The following is a 20,537-nucleotide window of genomic DNA, read 5'->3' as shown; positions in this document are numbered from 1 at the left end:
TACTAGCCACACTGCAAGGTCAGTAGCCACATGTGGTTACACTGTAAGACGGCTCAGCTTTAGATGACAAAACAAATTCCCTCTATGACAGAAGGACCTGATTGCTAAGACTTAGTTTTTCATATTTATCAAAAGATTCTTGGGGGCGCCTGGGGGGTTCAGTGGGTTAAGCCTCTGCCTTCAGCTCGGGTAGTGATCTCAGGGTCCTGGGATCGAGCCCCACATAGGGCTCTCTGCTCAGCGAGGAGCCTGCTTCCTCCTCTCTCCACTGCCTGCCTCTCTGCCTGCTTGTGATCTCTGTCAAATAAATAAATAAAATATTTAAAAAAAAAGATTCTTAACAGTATGATGAAATAATGACTGATAATCCTGTCAGAAGCTCTGGCATCTCCCCAAGTCATAATTAGACATTCCCTATACCACCTCTCAGAAATACCAAACCAAGCCTTTTTTATCTTCTAAGTCAATTGTCATACTCTATAGTTGTTTCTGAAAATTGTCTGTCAAATGGCCCCCTTTTAAATGTAGCAGAACGAACCTGAGTTCTGGCTCTCAGAAGCATCAACGTCCATTGTTACAGAGTGCAGAGTTTCAGCATAAATACTGTCTGAGAATCCCAAATGGGGGCACGCATACAACAGAACATATCCTGGATTTAAAAGAAATGACCTCAGCAGAGGTGGGTTTTTCTTTTTAAACAGGTGTAAGAGATTGATTCAGTCAACACCAAGCAACAATAAAGATTCGCCAATCAATAATTCTGCGCCAAGCAACTTGATCAGGGATTTGGCTAGAATCCCTTTGGCTAATCTCAATAAAGACCTTCCCAAAGACATCCTGATTTAAGCCGTTCTCATCTAAATTAAGGTTTAGGCAGTCCTTTGCCTGACAGCAAATAAATGAAATGCTATACACACAAATAAAATTTTGCCTACTTGACAAAAGGAAAATGATCTGAAAGGTAATTTAGTGTGGTCAAAAATATAGTTCCAAAAGACAGTAATAATAAAACAGCATTTAGAAACCATTTTAGGGAAATGTCTAATTCCTACCTTCTAACCGGACTTTCCAATTGAACAACATTGTGGGTAACAACTGAATTCAATCCACAACTAATTCTGATATTGCTAGTTTTTCTTTCTCTGCAGACATACATACAGGTGTTAATGTTCTGCTTAAACTTGAAAGGAAGATAGTCTTTAAAACTGATGAATCCTTTATTGTGAATCTACTAGTGCCTGAAATTACAAATCCCCCTGGGGAGTGAGGTAAAAGAGTGTGCAAAATGGTTTTTGACACCCTGACCTAGAAGTTCTATGTTCCATGCAAAATCCTTTTTTTCCCCTTCTTTTCCCATCCTGCTGATCTAGCTTGCAACATCGTATCAGGAATCACAGACACAAATCTAACCATTGTGTGGAAACTAAAATAATGGTCATCTAAAAACATGTGTATATATATATACATTAACTCTACTTAAAATACAACTTCCTTCCCTCCCCCCCCCTCCTCCAAAGAATCACAAAGCTTTAAGCAGGATGAATACAAACATTTTAAGCCGTTCTATCGGGGAGGTGTGTTCTTGATTAGATTTATTTGACCCTGGAAATGTTTGGACATTCTGTAGAACACATTCTAACTCAGGGTTTTTGCTAGAAACTTCTCGCTCAATGCCTATGTAATCAAATCCAGTCTCACTTGTCTCTGAAATTAGCTAAATCCGCAGAAATCCATTGTAATTTTAAAAATAGTGAAGAGGAAAAAGAAATAAATACACCCGAAACTACGCATTCCAGTCCAACAGTTCAAGCACTATTTCGAGAAGGCAAGTAAAAATAAAGTCCCACGTCTCCCTCAGGAACAGAAAAAGGTTTTCATGGAGCTGCAGGGTCCAGACCGCGCCGTAGAACCCTCCCCGACCCCAGCCACTCTGCCCCTTCCAGCGGCCTTAGCTCCAGCGAACCAGCCGCGAATCCAGGCTACTTAACCACCTCGAAGCAAAAAGATGTTTATGGGTCTGTCAGATGCGTAACAGCTACTTAAATTCTAACACCGAAAAAAAGTATGATTTAACAAGAGTTTCTACACCATATTCATCGGTACGCTTCCTCCTCGCTGGAACCCACAAGAAAAGGGGAGCAACACGAACACCAGAGAGGGGTTTCCCCTTGTTTATTAGACTTAGGCAAACAGCTATATTTAACAATTCCTCCCGAAGGCTTGATGCCAGAGCAGTGGATCTCTTGAGAGGAAGGCACACAGGAAGCAGAAGGCACACCCGCTGCTTGGTGCAGGAGCATTCATTCTCCCGGTGCAGCCAGAGCGGCGCTCGCCCCAGCACCTCGGCACTTTCCAAGCGCCAACCCGGGAAGCCTGCATCCCCACAGCCCAGCCCGCGCTGCCAACAAAGGCTGCATCTGCTGCTTCCAGGTGCGAAACCCCGCCGTCGGGGGCAGGGAGTGTGCTGCCCGCCGCAGCCGGGGAGCTCAGGGTCTGCGCAGAGCCGCCCCCGGAGGGAGCCGCGCCGCACCGAGGTCCGGAGCTGAGGACCGCCGCCGGGGCCGCAGGGCACAGAGGCTCGCAGTATCTCGGGGGAGGGCGGGCTGGGCGTCTGAGCCGCGCAGGGTCCCCAGAGGAGGTGGCGGCGCCACGGGCGGGATGGGGGCTGGGGCGGCCAAGGCTGCCCGCCGCCCCCGGCGCCCCGCAGCCCCGATGCCTTTCATTTGGCCTCTGCGGTGGCGGAGGCAGCTCAACCTCCAGCGCTAAGCACTGCGCCAAGCAGGGGCGGGCGGGGGAGGCGCCGACAGACCCGCCGCAGCGCCGGACCACCCCCACTCCCCCCTCTCCACGCCGCGCCCCCGGCCCGGCCGGACCCCGCCGCCCGCCAGTCCGTCCGCTCGCAGGCCGCGCTCGCACAGAGGGCGAAGGAGACTGCGCTTCGGCGCTCGCCGGGTCCCCACCTCGATGTAGCCGGCTAGTGCCGCAGCAGGCGCCGTGAGCCCGAGCAGCAGCAGGACCAGGAGCTTGCCGGTGGCCGTGGCGGCCGCGGTCCCGGTGGCCGCCATCCCTCGCCGGGTCGCTCTAGCGCTCGACTCTCAAGCGCACACACGAGAACTCGGAAAGCTTCCCCACCACAACCCAGAAGCATCTGAAGCCTGTTCGCCGCCGCCCCGGGGGTTTTACACCAACCGGAACTGACTTCACAAGACCACGCCCTCTTTTTTCGGGGCCCAATGCCGGGCCATAGAGCCTCTCCAAGGCACCGCCCCTTGTCCAACCCAGGCCCAGTCAGGGAACAGAAGAGCCTGCACCTCCCGCCCGCCCCAACCGCGAGCCCCACCAGGCCCCGCCTCCGGCCTCTGACGACCCCGCCCCCGCCTGGGACCCTGCGTCCGGGTAGCGAGGGGGTGTGCGCCGGACGTGTTGGGGGCAGCGGCTCGGCGGAGGTTGGGGAGTAGCTCTGGCCTCCCGTACCGTGAGAGATTATCTGGCCGCGCTGCGCTGGTGTGTCCGCCTGCAGCCTCCTGATTCGGGGCACGCCCCGCTCCCCTAGCCCTGCGGGGTATGTTTCAGATTCCTTTGGGTACCGCCCTCTTTGAGGTTCTGAAAATGGTTTTATTAAAAACAGAATTAAAACATTTTGTTGTTGTTCCGAGGCCAGGCAGGTTAACCGAAGGCTATCCCCGAGGCTGGCGACCGGCTAAATGAGGGAGCTTTCCTCCTCTCCCGACTCCTGCGCTAGGCGTGCGAGTGTCAGCGCTCTGCTCGCCCAGAGCCGGGTTTGCCCTTTCCCCGAGACTGTGATGGGCGGTGTTTGCACGCTTTTGACCTCTGTTCCTTAGGCCTCATCCTTACCCTTCCTTCCCAGCAGCCACTAGAGCCGGGGATAGCTGCCTCTGTCTGGAGCCCAGTGGGGCAAGGACCACGTTGACCGTAAAACCCAGATGTCTTTCCTCCTGTGTTTTAGGGAAAGATCGTTTGTCTTTCTTGCTCAGTTTATGATCACTGGCAGAAGACCTGCTTCTCCGCTCTCTTGCTCCACGGCATTTCCACTTTAACTGGGAAAACTGCCCCATTTCACAACTGGCACTGTCTCTCCACTGCGAGGGCTCTGCTGGCTTTGTTTCCTTTCAATAGCCCTGTGATTTATACACCACCCTTTGTAGAGCCCTTGCTAGTCCCTTCAGGTTCAACCAAATAAATAGAGAAGAGGGTCCCTACCCTAGGAAACAGACAGTAAAAAGAAAGAGACAGTGTCCACAGAATAAACAGTGGAGGGGTGAGAAGTACCCTGATTTTCCAGCCTTATTGCCTGACTGCCCAGTTCTTGGTGGTTAAACAGACTCTGTCCCTATTTCCCAAAGACAACCCACACCCTTTCATTTTAGAGCCCTTTGTATGCCTGCAATGCCCTCTGTCCATACCTACCTGTTGAAACCATTGTCATTCTTCCTCCTTCCACTGGATGTAACATCGTCACCTTCTGAATGCTGTTTTCCATTAGGGCACTTGCTCCTGTGGGGAGCAAGTTATGGCACTGATAAAAACTGAGGTATGGGACCTCCTGCAGTAGAGACCTCCACACATGTTTGTGCAGCCACACTAAAACCAATGATGCTGGGCTCTGGTCTCAGTTCTGGAACAGTTGCTATAACAATTTGTGTCCTTCCACAAAGTTTCTACTTGTTGAAGCCCTAACCCCCAGTGTGATGGCAGTAGGAGGTGGGGCCTTTGGGGGGTAATTAGGGTTAGATGGGGTTCTGAGGGTGGGGCCCTCATGATGGGATAAATGCCCTTAGAAGAAGGGGCCAGAGAGACACCCATGTAATACCGCAGTAGGAGGAGAGGAGAGAGCCCTCCACCAGGAACCAAATCAGCAGGCACCATGATCTTAGACTTCCCAGCCTCTCAAAATAAACATCTGTTATTTCAGCCACCCAGTGACTCCCTTTTCTTCTCTGTCATGTGTGGATATTACAAACCTGTCTCACTTCACCAATATATGTGACTCAGTGAAAAGTGAATGTACAAGAGGGACAAGTAGGAAGAGACTTACACCTAAAAGGTGAGAGCAGTGTGAAGCAACATGTTACCAAGAGCAAGTTTCTGTGAAAGTATGTGTGGAAACAGTATCAAGTGACTGTGCAAATTCCAGTTCTGTGGAACAGGCTTCTGGAGTCAGTCCTTCTGGGGTATGTTTCCTTGCCCACAAAAGGATCCCTAAACTTCTATGAATTTAAATGTTGAGAGAAAAGCAAATGAGATTACCTGAATGCAGAACAGTGGGCTTGATCTACATGCTCTTGGGACTGTATATTCAAGATTGAGCTCTCATAGCATGGGATGGGACCAGGAAATAAAGAAAAATGATTTAGGGAGTTTCAATCCAAAACTAAGTCCTGGAAAAAGTTTGTTTACATTTTCAGGTCACCAAAGGATCATTAAAAAGAGTGTATTGCCCCATTAATCAATGGTTTTGACTTTAAAATGCTACCCTCTTTTTATTAGGTACATACCTAGTCCTACAATTCTTAAGCAATAATTTTCCATCCTAAACCTGCTCATGTCAGTGACAAGTTGTTTGAGGAATGCTATGTTTTCATTTTATTATCCTTAGTGCACAAAAGGAAAAGTCTCTAAAACCACCTCCTCTTGTGTCTCTCTTCTTAAGAATCAGACATTCTTGGGGGTGCCTGGCTGGCTCAGTTGGTGGAGCTTGTGACTCTGAATCTTGGTGTTTTGAGTTCAAGCCCCACATTGGGTGTAGAGATAAAGTAAAATCTTTTTAAAAAAAAAGATGTTTGCTTAAAGAAGTATCTTCCATGTACCCTTAAGATGTGTGCATGTCACTGCTGGGGAAAAAAGTAAAGTTCACGTCCTAAGTGTATATACTTCCATGAGTAGCATGAGTGCATTCATCTGACACTTATTTATCCCACACCTGTTCAGGGTGAGGTAAGCCAGCCTAAAACAGTTGCTCCCAAATCAGGATGCTTTCCAAATCATCTAAGAAGATTTATAAAAAGGTGAAGTCCTAAGCTCCTACTCCAGAAATTCTGAATCACTAAGCCTAAGTGACATAAGGAAATCAGTCTTTTTTTTTTTTCTTAAAGCTTTCCAGGGAATTGTAATCCACTAGTACTTTTGAGAGCTTGACTCTTGAATATCACTGGAACTAGTAAAAAAAAATTTTTTTAATTATGTGTAGTAGCTAATTTAAAATTGCCAGTGTTTTCCAAATAAAACATTAAATTAAGATACACTACGTATTACCAATAAACACTAACTCAAAAAGATATATGCATCCCTAAGTTTATTGCAGCATTATTTATAATAGCCAAAATGTGGAAGCAGCCCAAATGTCCATCTATAGATGAATGAAGATATGGTATATATGCATGCACACACACATATACACACGCAGTGGAATTTTAGCCATAAAATGTGAAATCTTGCCATTTGCAACAACGTGGGTGGATCTATGCTAAGTGACATAAGTCAGAGAAAGAAATATTATATGATTTCCCTCATATGCAGAATTTAAGAAACAAAACAAGGAAAAAAGAGAATAAAAAAAACAGACTCTTAAATATAGAGAATAAACTGATGGTTACCAGAGAAGAGGTGGGTAGAGAGATGGGTAAAATAGGTAAAGGGGATTAAGAGAACCCCTGTGGGTGCCTGGGTGGTTCAGTTGGTGAACTGTCAGCCTTCTACTCAGGTTGTGATCCCAGGGTCCTGGTATGGAGCCCCACATCAGGATCCCTGCTCAGTGGGAAGTCTGCTTCTCACTCTCCCTATGCCTCTCCCCCCAGCTTGTGCTCTCATTCTTTCTCTCAAACAAATAAGTAAAATCTTGGGGCACCTGGGTGGCTCAGTTGGTTAAGCAACTGCCTTTGGCTCAGGTCATGATCCTGGAATCCCAGGCTCAAGTCCCACATCCAGCTTCCTGCTCGGCAGGAAGTTTGCTTCTCCCTCAGCCCTCTCCCCTCTCATGCTCTCTCTCTCATTCTCTCTCTCTCTCTCTCAAATAAATAAATAAAAAATCTTTAAAAAAAAACTAAAATGAATAAAATCTTTTTTAAAAAGAGTACCCTTATCATGGTGAACACCAAGTAATGTACAGAATTGTTGAATCACTATATTGTACACCTGAAACTAATCTAATCTATGTCAATCATACTGGAATAATAAATAAATAAATAAATGTAAAAAAAAAAAAAAAGATATGGGGCACCTGGTTGGCTCAGTTGGTAAAGCATGTGACTCTTGATCTTGGGGTTGTGAGTTCTAGCCCCAGATACAACTCTGTATTATCACCACTGTTTCATTAAGAAAAAAAACTTCTTTAAAAGGATTATTTATGTATTTACTTATTAGTGAGCAAGCGAGAGAGAGAACACATAAGCAGGGAGGGGCAGAGAAGGAAGGAGAGGGAGAGAGAGAAAAAATCTGAAGCACTGGCTGGATTCCATGACCCCAAGATCATGATCCGAGCTGAAATCAAGAGTCAGACACTAAACCAAGACACTCAAGCACCCCAAGAAAAGAACATTTAATAACAAAAAACTAAGAATGGTCACATTAAAAATTTTGAAGTTGGATACAATGAACTTTTAGACAACTCACTACATTGCCTTTGTTTTTCTCATTACAATCAGAATGGTGAACATTTCATAATGGAGCAGTCCTGGTCTAACACAGGATGGGATGTTGCAGTACTGAAAATAAATATGAACCAGTTATATGTCTTGTCCTTGACCTATAACTGATAGCCTTTAAATATGTCACATCCAGAATGCATCCCCCACACACACACAATCCCCCACCCTATCCATAACTGACTCAGTATTTACGACTTGGCTTAAGTATCACCTGTTCATGAAAGTTTTCTGGTCTTCCCCTTCTTCTCAGTTTGTGCACCTCCTTTATGCTCCCCAGAACATTCTGTACACACCTCTGACATACAACTGGTAAACCCAATATTCATCATTTATTTTCTTTACTGTCATCTTAATTACATCACGAGTCCTTAGAGGGAAGGAACTATGTTCTCCTCATTTCTGTACCTCCACCATCTAACATAGTACTTGAACTTCTATTAATAGGCATTCAAAAAATATTTGCTGAATGAATGCAGAACTAAATGAGCTTTACAATCTAGCAGAGACAATAAAACATGTGCATGCATATAGCAATAGATAGAAACTCATAAATGACCTACAGGAGAAAAACGTGTCTTTCTTATGGAATGAAGAGAAGGAAGAAGTTGGTTAGATCTGACTAGGGACATCAGACAAGGCTTACAGAGGAGGTTATATCTGAGATTTCCTGGGAATGGACACAGGATGTGCACATACAGGGCCAGGAGAGAACAAGAGTATAGAAGGAACCATGTGAACAAAGGCACAGCACGGGAAAAACCTGAGACATGAAGAGGATGTGTGAGTATTTCACTAATCAGAGAGCAGAGTTTGTAATAAACAGCAGAGGTAAGATGGGTTTACCTAAAAGAGAAACCACAGAAACCTTTGGATTAATATACAAGTAGAGTTGGCTCTCAGGCAAATTGAGTAGGATGGTCATAGAAGGAATAAGCTAGAGCCTAAAGGCAAGGAGGCCAACTTGCTGCCTATTGTGCTATTGGGGAAAGAGTAAATAGAGGCAGAACTACAAGAAATGCAGCAGGATTGGAAAGGAGACAGGTGCAGAAGATAAGTCATTAGCCCCAGGAGTCAGCAGGACTCCACTGAGATTTTTTTTTTTTTTTTAAGATTTTATTTATTTATGTGGAAGAGAGAGCATGAGCTGAGAGGGGAACAGAAGGAGAAGCAGACTCTGCAGAGTGAGGAGCCCAGTGCGGGACTCAATCCCAGGACCCTGGGTCAGATGAACCCAGCCAAAAGCAGATGCTTAATATACTGAGCTACCCAGGCACCCTGAGATTACTTTTAAAACAAGGATTTAAGGTCTTCTGATCATATCATACTAACCAACTCCCTACCAGATATCAGAAAGTATTATTTTAGGGCCACCTGGGTGGCTCAGTCATTAAGTGTCTGCCTTCAGCTCAGGTCATGATCCCAGCGTCAGGCTGCCTGCGTCAGGCTCCCTGCTCAGCCGAGAGCCTGCTTCTTCCTCTCCTACTCCTCCTGCTTGTGCTCTCTCTTTCCTTATGTATCTCTCTGTCAAATAAATACAGGATTTAAAAAAAATATATTAGTTTAATAAATCTCTCATGGAGGGGTGCCTGGGTGGCTCAGTCATTAAGCATCTGCTTTCGGCTCAGGTCATGATCCCAGGGTCTTGGGCTTGAGCCCTACATTGGGCTCCCTGCTCGGCGGAAAACTTGCTACTCCCTCTCTCACTCCCCCTGCTGTGATTCCTCTCTCTGTGTGTCTCTCTCTGTCAAATAAATAAAATCTTAAAAAAAAAAAATCTCAGTGGATACATGGAAAATATATCAACGGCTAGCCATTCTTAATGTAGCTTTGTGATATTTTCTAAAACCACACTTCCATTACTAAGCTGAGAAGTCAGTCTATAAAAATGTGACTCCAGAGGAGTTAGAAATTAAGCCAGCTGAACCATATTCCTCTCCTGCTCAGAAGACTTCCGTGTTCCCTCAGCCACTGAGGTTAAACAGGTGCAATCATTTCTCAAAGGGACATTCGGCTTGAAGCAGAACAGGTTTAACCGTTTCTGAGTTACACCTTCACTGCACAACCAGGTAACTAAGATTTAAATATTTTAATTTATAAAAGCCTTTCTCCTACCTCCGGGTCTAGACTGAAAGAAGAATCTGGTTTCCAAACAATTCAAGTAGACAAAACAACAGACTACATTAAATCAATACAGAACCCCCACATTCGGGAATGCCGGAACAGGGTCTAGGCTTGGAAAGGAATCCAGCCCTAGAGTACACACGTCAGTGTCTTTTGTTTTCAAAGGTAATATTGATTCAACTGATCACAATCTGGGTATGTAGGTGTGTCTGAAATGAAATGCCAGAAAAACAACTGTAGACACACTACACATATACTATGTTTTGTTTTGCTGGTGAACTGGTTTACAAACTTGAGGCAAACAAGTTGTGTAAGGCCCCAAACGTAGACAATCCTGGATACCCTGGTAAAGACAAACAGTGTCAGATCGTTAGGGTTCCTGCCAGGACCTTGAAGGATACCCAAGGCAAAAGGGTGTCCCCAATGCTTACTCCATATTAGCTCTGCAGACAAGCTGCCTCTGATAGCAGACCCCTTTTGGAGACAATGTTACCGCATGTGGTCCTGCCTTGTTTACCATTCTTCATTTGTTGTTGTTCTGAGTATTCATTTGAAAGAAGCCATCCCAGGGCTCCTGGAAGGCTCAGGAGGTTGGATGTCTGCCTTGGGCTCAGGTCACAATCCCAGGGTCCTGGGATCAAGCCTTAAGTTGGGCTCCCCACTCAGCGGGGAGTTGGCTTCTCCTTCTCCCTCTGCCCGCCACTCCCCCTGCTTATTCTCTCTCTCTTTCTCTCTGTCAAATAAATAAATAAAATCTTTAAAAAGAAAAAAAAAAAAAGAAAGAAATCATCCTATTTCTTGTACCTGATCTACTCTGCCTCTATGTTATGGCTATTTTCTCAGCTGCCTATAATGATGCCACATCTTTTAGGGCTCTTGCTTGGGGCTTCTTTGAATTATTTCTTCTGCCTTCAGTGCAGAAAATATAAAATAATGATAAAACCCTCAGTGCTGGGTACTGCTGGCACTGAAAGTTCTTATTGTTGGGGATTTCTACATGGCACTTGCTTTTCAGAAAAACTGATGCTTTTCAGAAAAACTGAGCTTGAGAAGCTGCCAATCAAAGAATTTGAAGCTTTTTGGGTGATCTTTCTATGCTGAGCAGAAGTCCTTTCTCCAAGATCCGTAATGGAAGGGTGGAGAAACTCACAGCTCTATGGTTAGAAAGCCTGCCTTTTTATTGCCATTTTTATTGAATAGGATATCGTCATATCCCATTCTGCCCTCACCATTCTCAAGACTTTAATGGAAACAGGCTCATTTCTGTAACCATTATACTTACAACTGTTTCCATGTATTATATACTGCTATATACATTGCAAATTACCAATCAGCCTCTTAAAACGTGATCTCGAAAACTGGAGACAGTACTTCACATGCCATGTGGAGTACAGTGGTCTTTTCCTAGACAGTGTCCATTTTATTAATATAGCCTAACATTTCCTGATGAGACATCAATACCAAAGTCATGTAATAATTCATTTAACAGGCATTTATTGAGCACCTATGGTATGCCATGTACACCGGTTCTGGCTGGCAGGTGTCAGTCAAGCAAGTGTGAGCCAAGCTGAGGCATCGGTCTAGGTACGGACACGGCAGCAAGAAGTGGCGTGGCATCATAGGGGAACGACAGAGAAAAGAGAGGTCATGAAGAACAAGAATGCTCAGCCAAAGATTTTGAATTCTGTCTTGATAGCCACTGGGGGAAACAAAACAGTGGTCAGATTTGCATTTTAGGAAAATCACCCTGCCAGCAGGAGGACAGACTGGGGATAGGCCAGGACAGGAGTCTATTGAAATAATCCAGGAAGGTGCAGTGGGAGCCTGAACCCGAGCTAGTAAGGTAGAAATGCAGAGGAGGGTTAACATAGGGATTAGAAACTGCTCCACCTGATGCCTTGAGATACACAGAAGAAATGCACCCTGGGGAAAAGGCAGGGCATTGTAGCAAATAACGCAGTGGTTAAAGCAGGGACTTTAGATTGAGATGAATTCCAAGGCCTGAATCCTTGCTCTATAATTTCTGAGTGTGTGACCTTAAATGACTTAATTTCATCAAAGCTCAGTATTCTCTTTGCAAAATAGGATAATATCACCTTTTTAGCAGAGATCCTATAGAGACTCAATGGAATAATGGATAAAGTAGTTATGTGTTTTGCCCAGTGCATATCATGTAAGTGCTTCATACAGGACAGCAGGGAATTGTAGTCGGTTGTTTCTGCTGGTACTGATCATGCTGGTGTAATTCAGTGAAACAGAAAATGCAGGGGGAAGAGCAAATTTGGGGAAGAGATAATGATATTAAGACAGTAGCTCATATTTGTATAGTGCTTTTCAATTTTCAAGTTTCTTTTCTATCCATTATCTCATTTCATCTTCAAAAGAACCCTATAAGGCTTACTTATTTCATTTCTAGGACTCCATCCTAGGAAAATCATCCAAAATGAGAATAAATCATAGAAAAATGCTTGTGAGAGATGGTAAAATTTTAAAAGGCAAAATGCAAAATTATGTGTATAGAATAATTACAATTACACATTTAAAGTAGACTGGAAGAAAACAAACCAACATATTGGATTTGGGGGGTTTTTTGGGGATAGTGGCATTGTAAAGGATTGTTCTATTCTTAATGTATTTCTGCATTTTTCAAACTTTTTATAATGCATATGCATTACTTTGGTAATGGAGGAAGAAATGATTCACTTCTCCCTTGTTTTTCTTTGTCTTGTCAACGATGGTCTAGAGGTGCCTTGGTGGCTCTGTTGGTTAAGCGGTTACCTTCAGCTCAGGTCATGATCCCAGGGTCCTGGGATGGAGTTCCAAATTGGACTCCCTGTTCAGTGGAGAGCCTGCTTCTCCCTCTCCCTGCTGCTCTGCCTACTTGTGTTCTCTCTGTCAAATAAATAAATAAAATCTTAAAAAAAAAAAAAGTTCTGTTAAGAAGATCAGTTTGCCATTATTATCTGTGCTTTATAATTATAATAGAAGTATTATTCTATTGATAACAACCATAACTAACACATATGGCCCTTACTACATGCCAGACACTGTCTTAAGAATCTTACAGATACTAAGTTCAGATGTGAATTTAGAATTTATTAGAGTTGTAACATTTTTATGTTTGGGGCTATAAATAACAGAAATATCTATTCAAACTGGCTTAAATAAAACGAATATTTGTGGCTTACATGACTGGAAAAATCTAGAGCTAAAGGGGTAGAGATCAGACATGGTTCCAACCAGGACTTCAGCTTACATCTCCATGATTCTCCTGGTCCTCCTCAGGAGGCAGCTTTATCAACAGGCCAAGAATGAGTCATTTGCAAAAATTTCAGGTCCTGTGTTATACCAGCCCAAGAAATTGTCCAGAACGAAAGACAGCTTCTGTCCGAGCCTTCTAAACAAGAGCCCTGAGATTCTCCGGCTGAACAACTTAGGTCATGTGCCCTCTCCTGAATCAGTAACCAGGGGATGGGGTGGGAGTACAGGCAAAAATAATGTGCTTAAATGTCTCGAATCAACCAAGACCTCCAGTATTTGGATGTGAGGGCAATATGGAAGAAGAGTGATAACCAAATGAAAATCGAATACGAAGGGAGAATTGGGAAAATGATACTAGGTAGGAAATAAACAATGTCAATTATCATATTTCTCAACAATTTAACTTGGATCTTACTGATAGCTAAACCACAAATTTCACCTTTCCTCTTTCTCAAATGACCTTCCTGGGAGGCTTATTTTGTTTCTCTATTTGTTATTCTGTGCATCATTGAATACATGTTGATTAAGTGTCTATGAAACCCCTCATCTTTTTTTTTTTTTTTTAAATTTATCAGAGAAAGAGAAAGTGAGCCTGAGCAGGGACAAACCCTGGGATTGTGACCTGAGCCAAAGGAAGCCCCTTAGCCAACTGAGCCACCCAGGAGTCCCTACACTCCTCATCTTTAAAATTACTTGAAAACCCCCTGGGGCTAATAATACATTATATGTTAATAAAAAAATTAAAAATTAAAAAAAATTACTTGAAAACCTCTGAGCTGAAGAGAAGATGTAGAACAAGCTAATAGGACATATTCTTCCTTGGCTTATATTGTTTGTTTGTTGTTTCAATTAAGAGATGTCCAAAAAAGGGGCACCTGGGTTGCTCAGTTGTTGAGCATCTGCCTTTGACTTAGGTCATGATCCCAGGGTCTTGCGATCAAGCCCCACATCAGGCTCCCCGCTCAGCGGAGAGACTGCTTCTTCCCATCCCTGCCCCCACTTGTGTTCGCTCTCTCGCTGTGTCTCTCTCTGCAAATAATAAATAAAAATCTTTTAAAAAAGAGAGAGAGAGATGTCCAATAAATAAATAAATAAATAAATAGAAAAGGAGAGAAAAGGGAAAAAAAAGAAAATATCAGACAGAGAGAGAAAGAGAGAATTCAGAGAGAGAGAGAGAGAGAGAGAGAGAGAGAGAATCCAGCTAGCTTCTCGGGCAGCCTCAACAGAGAGGGTCAAGAAGCAGACTCCAAAGTCTAGTCTTGTTTTTGTTTGTTTGTTTGTCTGTTGTTTTGGTCTGTTTTTTATATAATAGCTTTACTGAGATGTAACTCACCTACCATACAATTCACCCATTTAAAGTGTGCACACTTTAATGTGTTTTTAGTATATTCACAGATTTGTTCAGTATTACCACAATCAGTGTTAGAACACTTTTTTTTTTTTTTAAAGATTTTATTTATTTATTTGACAGAGAGAGATCACAAGTAGACGGAGAGGCAGGCAGAGAGAGAGAGAGAGAGGGAAGCAGGCTTCTTGCTGAGCAGAGAGCCCGATGTGGGACTCGATCCCAGGACCCTGAGATCATGACCTGAGCCGAAGGCAGCGGTTTAACCCACTGAGCCACCCAGGCGCCCCGATGTTAGAACACTTTTATTCCACCAAAAAGAAACACCGAACCAACTTGTCCCTCCATTTCCCCCAGCTCCCCTCCCCCCGTCATTAACAACCATTAATCTACTTTCCATATCTATAGATTTGCCTTTTCTAGACATTTCATCTATATGGAATCTTAAAATACCTAGTCCTTATTTTATTTTATTTTTCTTTAAAGATTTTATTTATTTATTTGAGAAAGAGAGAGAGAGCGAAGTGAGAGAGAGAAAGAGAGAGCACAAGTGGGGAGAGGAGTAGAGACAGAGGGAGAAGCTAAGCAGGGAGCCCAATGTGGAGCTTGGATCCCAGGACCCCGGGATCATGACCCCAGCTAATGGCAGACGCTTAACTGACTGAGCCACCCAGGTACCCTAATACTTGGTCTTAAAAAAACAAAAAACAAAACAAAAAAAAAAACGTGGTCAGGGTACCCGGGTGGCTCAGTCGGTTAAGCATCTGTCTTTGGCTAAGGTCGTGAGCCCCGGGTTCCAGAACTGAGCCCTGCATCAGGCTCCCTGCTTGGCAGGAAGCCTACTTCTGCCACTCCCGGGCTTATGATCCCTTTCTCACTGTCTCTCTCTGTCAATATATGTAATTAAATAAATAAATAAATAACTATCTTACTAATAAGAAATAAATGATATCTTAAATAAATAAAATCTTTTAAAAATTAAAAAATAAGGATAATACATTAATCGACAATGCAGTTCAAAGTTCAGGAGACAGGTGCCTGGGTGGCTCAGTTGGTTAAGCGATTGCCTGCGGCTGAGGTCGTGAACCTGGAGTCGGGGATCTAGTCCCACAAAGGGCTCCCTGCTCAGTGGGGAGTCTGCTTCTCCCTCTGACCCTCCCCCTTCTCATGCTGTCTCTCTCATTCAAATAAATAAATAAAATCTTTAAAAACAACAACAACAAAGTTCAGGAGACTAGAATACTCAGTATTATTTGGGAAAATCCTTTCCAACATCAAGATAGGAGAAATTGAAAATTACTTTATTTAATCTTTAATTTAACGCAACTCTCTGTGGCTTACAGAGACTAGAAAAATTATTCCAAGTTATGTAGAAAATAGGTAGAAACAACAGGATTTGCACCCAGGTCTACCTCTTTCCAGAACCGTCTCTCTTAAGTACTAGACTACACACACATTGCTTAAACGCCACCAAATATTTTACTGTCCATTTGCTGGAAATGAATGTGTCCCATAATTTAACCCACAACACTATTCTAAGCAGATGGCCACTTAATCAGTGTATGCTGAATTTCAGTAGCTTTACTCGCAAAAGGCACTGTGGTATTCAAATTCTGGAGGCGCCTTGATGTGGCTCTCTCACTACTGACTTTTTGTGAGAAGTTGTTCCTGATCACATTTTCTGGCACACCTCCTTAAAAGCACAGTCAGCAGCATTCAAAGCAGCTCCTGGATGCCTGCCCTACAGGGACTTTTGATGATGTGTGTACTATTTTGAGATAAAAAGGGTTCTACATCCAGCAACCCAGAAACACATTCTAAATCAGCTTTTAAATCCCTCCTTGTTTAACATGGGGAAGACTGCTGAGGACTTGAGTTGTTTCCGGTATGCCATAGTAAACTGGGTTTCACTCCTTTTGGGGATGGGTTGCAGACCAGACAAGGAGCTAATCACCATGGAGTGACTAAAACTACCGTCATGGGGGCGTCTGGGTGGCTCAGTGAGTTAAAGTCTCTGCCTTTAGGGGCGCCTGGGTGGCTCAGTGGTTAAAGTCTCTGCCTTTGGCTCAGGTCATGTTCCCAGGGTCCTGGGATTGAGCCCCGAATTGGGCACTCTGCTCAGCGGGGAGCCTGCTTCCCCTTCTCTCTCTGCCTGCATCTCTGCCTATTTGTGACCTCTATCTGTCAAATAAATAAATACAATGTTTAAAATTTTTTTTTAAATAAATAAATAAATAAAACTACCGTCATGCCTTCAGATGCTGCTAATCTTGGAATGACCAGATTTCCTCCTGATCTTTTCAGAAAAGGAAGGTTGTTCCCACCTGTACTTTGTTGGTATCCACACATTAAGTTACACAACAATGATAAACTATTATGAAATAAAATTCAGGGTGCCTGGGTGGCTCAGTGGGTTAGGGCCTCTGCCTTCGGCTCAGGTCATGATCTCAAGGTCCTGGGATCGAGTCCCGCATCGGGCTCTCTGCTTAGTGGGGAGCCTGCTTCCGTCTCTCTTTCTCTCTGCCGACTTGTGATCTCTCTCTCTGTCAAATAAATAAATAAAATCTTAAAAAAAAAAAGAAATAAAATTCAGCTTGAGAAGTTTTGTTCAATTTGTTAGCTGTAAGAATAGTATTGTGGTTTTGTGAGAAAAATATGTTTTCCCTTTGTTACACATACTAAAGAGTGCCTAGCGGTGAAACGGAAGAGAAAGAGTTTGCCCCTAAATGAAAAGCAGACAAGATTGAATATTTGATACAAATAACTTAAAAATGCTTAACTGTTACTTGAAACACTGAGATTTGATGACGAGGTATGCAATCTTTCAGATAGAAATTATTTATACTGAAGTGCATAGAGAAAGTATAAAGCAAATGTATCAACTGACATAACTGGTGAGTATAAGTGATACTTGGATACCACAAGATCAAGTTAACATCACCAAATAAAAAGATTGTTACTGTTTCAAGTTGTAAAGACTGATGTATGGGGCAATAACCTATCCTTGCAAGCGAAGTTATTCTTGTACTGGTTGTTTTTAATCTTTGGCTCTTGGCTGCTGCCCTGGACAGATTATGGTTAAAGTTTACAGGATCTATGAGGTTGAATTTAGAGCAACAAAAGGTGCAAATAGAACTAAGGATTCTTGCCTTCGAGAAGAGGTGAAGAATGGCTTTCTATCTAATTCTCCATCATGTCATCTACTCGTTCTTTCTTTTATTTTTTTCTTTAAGACTTTATTTATTTATTTGACAGAGAGAGACACAGCGAGAGAGGGAACACAAGCAGAGAGAGAGGGAAAAGCAGGTCTCCCTCAGATCAGAGAGCCCGATGCAGGCAGGGCTCAATCCCAGGACTCTGGGATCATGACCTGAGCCGGAGGCAGACGCTTAATGACTGAGCCACCCAGGTGCCCCTTGCTAGTTATTTCTAAAAATTTCTTGGATTTCTAATCCTGAATTCTGTTGTTTTCTTTCATTCAGCTATGTTATAAATGAATTCTCATTTGAGTTCAGAGGTGTCTGATGGAAGTCTAAGTCAGTTATCAACCTCCATCTACTTTATGTGTTATTCATGACCTCATAGTTCCTCAAACTGTTCACTCTCTTTTTAGCCATTCCCTTGAGGAAATGCAAGGATTTATCTAGCTAGCTAGCTAGCTAGCTATTTATTTTAAGTAAGCTCTAAGCACAATGTGGAGCTTGAATACACAGCCTCCAGATCGAGAGTCACATGCTCTACTAACTGAGCCAGCCGGGCACCCCAAGGATAGATGGATGGAGGGATGGATGAATGGATAGATGGTTGGATAGACAGATCGATTGATTTTTTTTTAAATTTTATCTTTAAGTAATCTCTACACCCAATGTGGGGCTTGCAAACCTGTGATCAAGAGTCTCATGCTGGGGCGCCTGGGTGGCTCAGTGGGTTGAGCCGCTGCCTTCGGCTCGGGTCATGGTCTCAGGGTCCTGGGATCGAGTCCCACATCGGGCTCTCTGCTCAGCAGGGAGCCTGCTTCCCTCTCTCTCTCTCTCTCTCTGCCTGCCTCTCCGTCTACTTGTGATCTCTCTCTGTCAAATAAATAAATAAAATCTTAAAAAAAAAAAAAAAAGAGTCTCATGCTAGGGGTGCCCAGGCGGCTCAGTCGGTTAAGCCTCTGCCTTCTGCAGGTCTTGATCCCAGGTCCTTTTTTTTTTTTTTTTAAAGATTTTATTTATTTATTTGACAGACAGAAATCACAAGGAGGCAGAGAGGCAGGCAGCGGGGGCGGGGGGTGGGGAGCAGGCCCCCTGCTGAGCAGAGAGCCCAACTCGGGGCTTGATCCTAGGACCCTGGGATCATGACCTGAGCCGAAGGCAGAGGCTTTAACCCACTGAGCCACCCAGGCATCCCCCAGGTCCTTTTTTTAACATCAATGCTACCCCTGCTTGAGAAAACCTGACAAAAGGAGATTTGGGAGTGAGAGGGAAAAGGCACAGGTAAGATAGAAAAAATCAAGGTGAGAATTAGTGAATGAAAAGAAAAGAAAAAGAAAAGTGAATGTTGGGGATTGTTTGCAGCTTTCCATTATTTAAACTTCATTTCTAATAAAAAACTAAGGCAGTGCCACTTGTCTGCTGCACGCTTCATAGATACCTCAGAATTTCCTGAGTTAGTAGTTATTTTTGTCTGCCACTAAGTCACTTTGAATCATTGAGCATTAATCAACATTAAGGATGGGCGCCTGGGTGGCTCAGTCATTAAGCGTCTGTCTTCAGCTCAGGTCATAATCCCAGGGTCCTAGAATTGAGCCCCCGCATAGGGCTCCCCACTCTCAGTGGAAAGCCTGCTTCTCCCTCTCCCACCCGCCCTGCATGTGTTCCCTCTCGCTGTGTCTTTCTCTGTCAAATAAATAAATAAAATCTTTAAAACAACAACAACAACAACATTAAGGAAGACTGGAAGTTCTCAAGCAATTGCTGGCATTTTAAACACAGGCTAGGGACACCTGGGTGGCTCAGTTGGTTAAGCTGCTGGCTTTGGCTCATGTCATGGTCCCAGAGTCATGGGATCAAGGCCTGCATCGGGCTCCCTGCTCGGTGGGGAGCCTGCTTCTCCTTCTCCCACTCCCCCTGCTGTGTTCCCTCTCACTGTGTCTCTCTCTGTCAAATAAATAAAATCTTAAAAAGAAAAAATTGCAGGGGCACCTGAGTGGCTCAGTCAGTTAGGCATCTGACTTTATTCCAGCTTGGGTCATGGTCTCAGGGTCAAGAGATAGAGCCCTGGGTCTGGCTCCCCATTCAGGCGGAGTCTGCTTGAGATTCTCTCTCCCCCTCTCCTTCTTCCCCCTGCCCCTCCTCATGCTCACTGTCTCTCTAAAACAAATAAATAAAATCTTTAAAATAAAATGGGTTTACAATTCTGCTAGATCAGATTTGCAAAAACAAAAGAAAGAAGAGCAATCCTGCTATATTCCACATTGGGAAGATTATTCTTAGAGTATTGTGTACAATTTTGTTTTCCCTAATTGAAGAAAGATGTGCAACAACTTGGGAATAGTCCCAAAAAAATCAAGTAAAACATTCATAGGCTAGAAAATAAGCCATATGGAATTTGTCATCCAGATACACTCACACAAATATGAAATAGTGAATGTTCAAGTCTATTCATGACAGCATTGTTTATGATGACAAAAGGTTGAAATCCACCTAAAAGTTCATCAATATGAGACTGGTTAGATGAATTATAGTGCAACTATATGGTGGTATTTACTGTAGCTGTAAAAAAAGATCAAGAAAACTCTTTGTATTGTGTTGTGGAAAGAGCTCTAAGACATACTATTAAGTGAAGCAAGCAATCATAGTAAAGAGTGAAAGGAGATGCGGAGCTTGGCTGGCTTAGTTGGTGGAACATGTGACTCTTGATCTCGGGGTTGTGAGTTTGAGCCCCTTTGGGGGCAGAGAACACTTAAAAACAAAATCTTGGGGAAAAAAAAAAAAGACAAGGGGCACCTGGATAGCTCAGTTGGTCAGTAGGTCAACAGCCTGCCTTTGGCTCAGGTCATGAACTCAGGGTCCTGGGATCGAGTCCCATATCGGGCTCCCTGCTCAGCAGGAACCTTCTTCTCCCTCTCTCTGTGCCCGTCCCACTGTTCCTGCTGTCTCTTT

General features: G+C 43.7%; 1 protein-coding gene across 4 annotated transcripts in view; it reads right to left on the bottom strand.

The window, feature by feature from the left end:
* APLP2 (amyloid beta precursor like protein 2) overlaps positions 1-3,163 on the bottom strand; it is an 89,839-nt gene extending 86,676 nt beyond the window's left edge. For 3 of the 4 annotated variants that reach the window (XM_047690327.1, XM_047690330.1, XM_047690331.1), the window contains exon 1: positions 2,961-3,163. In XM_047690327.1, the coding sequence (XP_047546283.1) occupies positions 2,961-3,065 (105 nt within the window). In that variant the 5' untranslated portion in view covers positions 3,066-3,163. The remainder of the gene's footprint in view (positions 1-2,960) is intronic. The other variant, XM_047690328.1, reaches the window with a different exon arrangement.
* Positions 3,164-20,537: the final 17,374 nt, after the last annotated feature.

This window comes from Lutra lutra, chromosome 10, assembly GCF_902655055.1.
Source record: "Lutra lutra chromosome 10, mLutLut1.2, whole genome shotgun sequence".
NCBI lineage: Eukaryota > Metazoa > Chordata > Mammalia > Carnivora > Mustelidae > Lutra > Lutra lutra.
This window is presented reverse-complemented; position numbering and strand designations above follow the sequence as displayed.